The sequence below is a fragment of the Acyrthosiphon pisum genome, chromosome A2 (genome assembly GCF_005508785.2).
Source record: "Acyrthosiphon pisum isolate AL4f chromosome A2, pea_aphid_22Mar2018_4r6ur, whole genome shotgun sequence".
Classification (NCBI taxonomy): Eukaryota; Metazoa; Arthropoda; class Insecta; order Hemiptera; family Aphididae; genus Acyrthosiphon; species Acyrthosiphon pisum.
In genome coordinates, this window is record NC_042495.1 from 41,749,559 (window position 1) to 41,757,309 (window position 7,751).

Sequence of the window (7,751 nt, forward strand, 5' to 3'; positions counted from 1 at the left end):
CTAAAAATGCGTGAAAAATTAATGCAAGGCTCCTGATATATTGTTACAATAGCAATTGTAAAATATTAAAAATACATAGGCACACATTTTTTTTATAAGCATTTGAAGTTGAAATTTTGTCAAAATTTATCAAATTTAAAATTGAATAATTATTTTGTAGTTAAAAATTTATAAAATGTTCAACTTTTATATCTAAGGATTGAAAATTTAAAACAAGATTTCACGTAAATATTTAATTCTGTTTCCAAAAATTCTAAGAAATACATAAGCACAGTTTATTTTTATAGTCATCTTAAGTTCAAATTTGGACGAAATTACATATTAAAAAACCTGGAATAACTATTTTAGTTATTTTGTTGTGATTGTATAATATTATTTGTGGGTACTTGAAACTTCTAAAGTATACTATTATATATCTATGATTGTACCACGGTTTGTTGTTGATGTATAACGCGTTACCTAATGGATATTGTGATATGATTAATTTGGAATTTATTATTGATACCTATTATAGATCAATTTTTTTTTAATACTATAGATAAGTATACCTATAATAGGTATGTCTAATACCTAGACTGACAAACCGTCTCCGCTTAGAATCGTTTTTCTTATATAGTGATATTATATCATTGAATTCAAATTTAATACTATCCATTATACAGTGACCCACTTGTAACCTACTGTATAGCAGTGCGACATCCACTTACCCACCCTTTTTATATTTATATATATGAAAGTTTTTTATTTATTTGGTGAAAATAATATTGTTTTATAATATTGAGGCCCGGCTTTATCGTGTTGTTTAGTATAGGCAGTTTCGCCTATACTAAAAATGATAAGCGTTGATCACAAATGTTACGTCATACTACCTGCCCGTATATCACAGAAAAATAACCTTAGATCATGATATGTTCCACGATTAAAGTATATCTTTAATCGTGATATAATCTAAGAAAAGAACAATATTGATGATAATAAGTAGGGACGTAGCAACTAGAGATATGCTAAAATATCTAAACGTAATTTCTGACAATATCTTGTTGATAACTAATAAGTAGATGTGCAATATGTGAGTTGATCAATTTCTAAATTTAGCCCATGGATAGAATACTTTTATGAGTGTTATGATCACAATGAAACATATTGTATACTTTGATAATATAAATATTTGTTACTCACGATAAAAAGTTACTCCTTGAGATTTTTTTATATACTTTTATTACTTAATCAAGAAAAAGTGTTTGCTAAATTAAGTAGAAAAAATGTTATACTTGAATATTAATAGATTTTGTTAAATAACATATCATATTTTTAGTATTAATTACAAATTCAACTATATAATCTTAAATCTCTACAGAAAAATATTAGAAATAAAAATCAGTTTTGACTGAAATTTGAAAAATGTTATTTATTTGTTTAATTTTAAAGATTATTTATTATAAAAAAAAAGATTGTAGTGTTTTGATGCATAAACAAAATGTGAACTATAAAAAAAAATATTATACAAGGTGCGAAAAATGATATCAGGAAATCTGAATTGTAAGGCATCCCTCCACTTATCTTGAGCCATTTCGACCACTGTATATAACTATTAGATTACCTACTACCTATGTGTTTATATTACGATAATTAGAAACCCACTTTAAAAACCAAAAGTATTTGAAAAGTATTCCAAATACTTTTTCAAAGTATTTGAGTAGTATTTGAAATACTTAACAATTAAAGTATTCGAGTAGTATCTTAAATACTTAAAAAAAATGTATTTGAGTATTTACTCAAGTACTCAAGTATTCTTTACAGGACTGGTTAAAATAACATGATAGATAGATTATAAAAATATTAATCAAGGATTTGTCATGCGAGTAAGTCGTAACTAAAACAGTTTTACTATAAAATAAAATTTAATTTTTAAATTATTGTAATGATCATTGTGAAATGCCTGAACTTCGGAGTTGAATACCAGTCTTGATAATGATTATTATGGAAAGTAAAAATGTACGACAAGACGTGCAATTTATTTTAGTGTGAAAATACTGAATATATAATATTATATCTCTTAAAATTGTTTTAATCAGCAATAATATAATAATAAATAATAATACATTAATACATTTTACTATTGTGTTCATATATTTAATTAGGTAATTAATTAAAAATTGTATTGTATATTTTATAACCTTAATTAAATATAGGTCTCGAAATTCCAATTTATATTAATTGATACCAAACACGCACATTTTTAAGGGGGGGGGGGGGGGGTGCTAAAAATCTTTACGAGATACTATTTTATTTATGAACTTAAAAGGTAATATATTACGAGAAGGTACCTTTAAGGATTTTGAGATTCACGGTAAATATCAGAGCTTGAAACCGGTAACCGATTTTTCCCGGTAACCGGTTTCATGACTACTTTTTGGACTGGTAACCGCTTCCTGGTTCTCGTGGTTCAATTTTGAGAAGTGGTTATCAATTACCGGAAATCACGTAATTCGATAAAGAGGAAAATCTATAATGGTAACCGTTTATTTTTAGAACCGGTTAATTAATCAAAACCGTAAATCTCAAAATCAATTGACGTTAAAATGGTTTTAATTTTTTTTTAATTATGATCATGAAGTAAATATAAAAATTTAAAAACACCAAATTATTATAAAATAATTATTGAAAATAACCATTGCGTGTTCGAACGAAGAATAGTATTGGTACACAAACAATGCGGGTAGATTCTCAGTATACACATTGTTCTTGACTGATATCGCTGGTAGAATCATTATCGAATGCAGGCATATTACATATACCTATGTAATAATATTATTATACATTTTTAAATTATATTTAATTATAACTTATTTACGATATACTACCAGCTATATATGTATGTTATAACTTGGAAGTTATTATCATCGACTGTTATGATATTTATTCTTACTTCATAATAATAACGCACTAAACTGGCTGGGTAAATTACTAATATCCTATTCCTGTGCTTATTCGCCCGTCAACTATTCCAAACTAAATATTATGTATTAATAAGTAATATTTGATAATACTGATAATAGTAATTTTAATAACAAAATTGTCACAATTGTGGAGGTACGCCAGTACACCACACAATCTATGATAAAATAGATTTTAATTTTGTTTAAATCGTGGCTCCTAGTTCCTGTTCTTACTTAAAAAAAAATAAAAACCGGTTTCAGAGTGGTTACCGGTAATCTTGAAGAATTAAAACCGCTTCCAAACCGATAACCGGTAACCGCATTTTTAGAGATCATTTTGGTAACCGTTAATCAATTCTAAAAACCCCGAAAACCGGTAACCCATTTCCTCGGAAGCGGTTTAAAGCCCTGGTAAATATTGAGATTTTTTCGTTGTTTATTTGTCATTGGTTGCAGATTATAAAACCTAGTAATAAAATAAATTAGTATTTTATTTGTAAGTATATAGGTACATGAATGATTGGCACATGTTACTCGAGCAAATTATTTAAAAGCATAAATTAAATCATCGCGTTTACGTGGACTCGATTAAAGATACCTACTAGGTATATAGCATAAAACCAAATATATGATTGTATAGCTTATATCCTCGAAAACTAATAGATTGATTTTGGCGAAAATCTCAGAGATACAGAAATGAATGGTTTAAAACACGTTAAAAAAAATATACTATAAATGCTGAATCCAAGACGTGACTTGCGGTTACCCACCTCGGTGACTTGGTCGAATTATATCACAAAGCTAATAGTATCTTCAATGACGCCGATTCACCCTTGAACTGAACAACACTTAAACTGAGATACACAAAATCCGAGATACACGCTTATATACCGCTCAAGCGCTGTTTTATATTCGTTCACTTTTTCCAGGGCAAAGTCGTGGGTTTTACAGTTAGTGTATTGTACTATTTACAATACCTTCTGGGTGATGAATACAAGATACTTGAATATTTGCTAGCTCATATGGATTTATTATAGTTAAATGAGTACGTATAAAAAATAAAAATATACATACGCCCTGCCACGTTTTCGGTGATTTCCACTTTGACGTGAGTGTAGTACGTCAACGCCGTCCCGCCGGAACCCAACGCGAATGGTGAGACTAATGTCACATTGTGTCCTCTGGTCACTAACGTCTCCAGCAAGGGTTGGAACCCCATGAAATGGCTTTTGGTCTCAGTTGGTAGAAACACCAGAATGTTGTACGGACGTGTGTTATTCGGCAATCCACGGCAACAGCCCAGGGCCAACAATAACGTCTTGAAAGAAAACAAAGTAGTACATAATATTATTATTATCTAAGTAGTATAATAGTGTATACATTTTTATAGAACTCGCACGCCACAGTGGCAGTGAAATAAATACGATTTTATTTACAATATTCTCATTCGATTCTCCCTCAATATTGTCTGTGCTAACTATAGTGATTTGTATGTGTAATATAATGTGTAATATCAAAATATATGCTATATTTTAGAGATTTGATTATAGTACGTTATTACAGTGTTAGTTGGTGACATTTATTACTATTATTTTAATATTCTAAAACTTGAAAATATTATATTGTATTTTTTTCGAATCACTCAAAAATGCATTGTAGCGGCGCATTTGTGGGTGTTTTCCAACAAATAAAATAAATTATTCACAATTATTAAGAATTTTTAAATTTTTAACTTTTAATGAAAATTATGTACTCATATAACCAAGGCTGGGCAAGTTAATGATTTTTTTTAACTCAGTTAAGTTAAGTTAATATGCACCAATAACAAAAAGTTAAAAGTTAAAAGTCAATTTAACTATAGGTTAACTCAGTTAAGTTAAAAGTTAATACACACTTTTTTTTAACTTTTTATTAAGTTAAAAAAAAGTTAATTTGTTTATACAACGCTAACGTACTTAATTTTTTTCCAACCCAAAACTATAAATTATAGATTATAGTGTTTATATTTTATACAGTGTTTCCATATTAGTTAAATTCGAATTATATACTTTTTTACTTTAAACAATTCATGATAAATATTTTTTGACATGAAAACGAAATATACTGAAGTAGTGAAATATGATAAAATTAAATACAAAATAAATTAACTTAACTTACTTCTTGAAATGAAAAATTAACTCGTTAATTTCACGTTAGTTAAAAAAGATATTTAGTAAGTTAACAGTTAAGTTAATGAAAAGCCAAAATTAACTGGTTAAGTTAAAAAGTTAATATAAAATTAACTTATTAACTTAACTTTAACTTTTTAACTCGTTAATGCCCAGCCTTGCATATAACTTATAAGTTTATGATCGCATGAACAATAAATGGCAATAAATTATTTTAGTCGTTTAAAAAAATAAGGGCTTTTTAATTTTTTTATTTTACATTAAAATATTATAGGTTCACTATCTACTTTTGTACCTACTTTGTACCTACCTACTTTTTAGTATAGTAAGTTTATGATTGCGTGATGATAAAAAAAATGTAGGTACATGCAAATTTGGAGTAAGAAGTCATGCATTAGTGACACTTGACTTTTTACATATTTAGATCACAAGATAAGTACCTAAAAAAAATAGTTTGATAAATTCAGTGAAACGCCAATTATAACTATAGTCTATAAGTATAGGTACACCATAACATGCCTATATAATACAAATACCTATATAATATTTATACCAATTAGGTATTGAATTAAAGTGCTGCAATATCTAATGTAGGTACCTACCTATATTATGTTGAAAAAAACATATTGGTACACAATATTCAGTAAAAAAGACGCTTAGACTATATTTAAAAATATAATAATATACATTTAACCGCAGTGATTCCCAATCATGTGAGCATGACCTTACCATTTTAAATTCAACTTTTCACGAGCCTTAAAAAAATCATAATAATTGCAAATATAACTCTTATTTATATTAACAATTAATTATATAGTAGGTACCTAAAAATAAATAAAAATATGAACAAAAATTGAAATTATACATGCGCGGTATACTGATTATGAGGATTATTTATAATAATATTCATAAAGAAAGTTAGTATAATCACAAACGATTTTCTTCCTCGATATTTTTTGATATATTAATAAAAATCATGCTGAAATAGTGTGTGAATTATGCACTCGCGGCCTTAATTGTGTGTGCCATTCGCGACCTTTAGAGTCTAAACACTCTAAACCAAAACGTACAAAACAAAAAGTGTTACTGCACATTTTTCTATCGTCTTATGTATGTATATGTAGGTTGACTCGTATAGTCTTATCAGATGATCACATAACGACGTGCCGTAGGTACATATTGCATTATAGTTGAAGTCGCGTCTAAAACATATAATATACTCACGACCAGCTGTAAACGATAATCCATTTTTGTTGTTCGCATTTACATCGGTTGGTAAACGAAAAGATCAACGAAAATATTTCACGGAGGAGAACGCGGCTTGTCGCTTGTGGTCACGGCGTTAAACTGACTGACGAGTCATATGTGTGTACCTATACCTGATAACTTATGAGTGTCGGCGGCGTTTTGATCAGGTTGAAGGTCTAAAATATTATTGTTTGTTATATAAGTAGGCGTAACTATATACTGCTGTAAATAACATCGACAGAACAGTGTTGTGATTATCATGGTTATTAGTTATTAGTTATTATTATTATTAAATATTATCGACTTATTAAGTATCGATTGTTTGACACAGTAATATTGACTTGTTCATTCGATAGAAACTAAAACTAATGACATTTTTCAAAGCAGCCATTATGAATTGAAAAGTCGAGAAGATGAATCTACCAATTTGAGTACTTAGGTATATACCTAGACAAAAAAGAATTCAGTGCATTTACAAAATTCAAAAAACAAGTTGGGATTTAAATTAGAAATTTAATTTAATAAAATATATTTGAATAATGACAAAATAGCATCTTTACTGTTAAATATATTATATTTATATAATGTTCCAAAAAACGTTATGTTAAATGTTATGAATTTATTATTGAAGAATACGATTATTTTATCAGTAAACAACCATTTCAAAAATGTATTAAGGGTAAACACATTAATAGAATAATAATTAATTGTAAAATATAAAAAATAAAATAATACAAATTACTTTATCTCAAAATAGTCCAGCTAAATATATTATTCAGTTTGTAACAATTTACATCATTTGAACATTTTGAAGTCATTACAGCATACAATTTTGGTACACTAAAGTAAAATGTTATGAAATATAATATAAGGATACCATCATACCAATGATAAGTTTGAGTGAGTGCAGTAATATATCAATACTTTGCGTGATCTTTACTAAAATATTCAAAATGAAATTTTCATTGGTCTTAATTTTTTATAAATATTTAATTAAATTATAAATTAATAAATCAATATTGTCTCCGCCGCAGAAGAAAAACTATAAAGTTGTTGTTGATATTTAAAATAAGCTATATTATTATTACTATACTTATTTTATTATAATATTATAAATAGATTTATCGGTAATTTCCGCCGCACCACTCCATCGCTACATAATCCCGTTATAAGTGATAACGGGTATAGGCCAGTGACCTATATCCATCGCCGACCTGTACGCACACTAACACACACACAACCACCTATTTTTTCAAATTGTATCATTATTTGTTTTTGTGGTATATTTTAAAATATATTGTAATTATGCTTCTAATATATTATCGCAGTTACTATATAGTTAATATCGTCTAAATCGCCAAATTGCAAGTGCGCATTAATTTCTATAGGGCTTTTC

General features: G+C 27.7%; 1 protein-coding gene across 1 annotated transcript in view; it reads right to left on the reverse strand.

Annotated features, from left to right (window-relative positions):
• Positions 1–6,489, reverse strand: part of LOC100161224 (UDP-glucuronosyltransferase 2A1) — a 23,882-nt gene extending 17,393 nt beyond the window's left edge. The window contains exons 1-2 of the mRNA XM_001945807.5: positions 6,332–6,489; positions 4,014–4,257 (exon numbers count right to left, since the gene is read on the reverse strand). Of these exons, the coding sequence (XP_001945842.2) occupies positions 4,014–4,257; positions 6,332–6,370 (283 nt within the window). The 5' untranslated portion in view covers positions 6,371–6,489. The remainder of the gene's footprint in view (positions 1–4,013; positions 4,258–6,331) is intronic.
• Between the last annotated feature and the right edge of the window lie 1,262 nt (positions 6,490–7,751).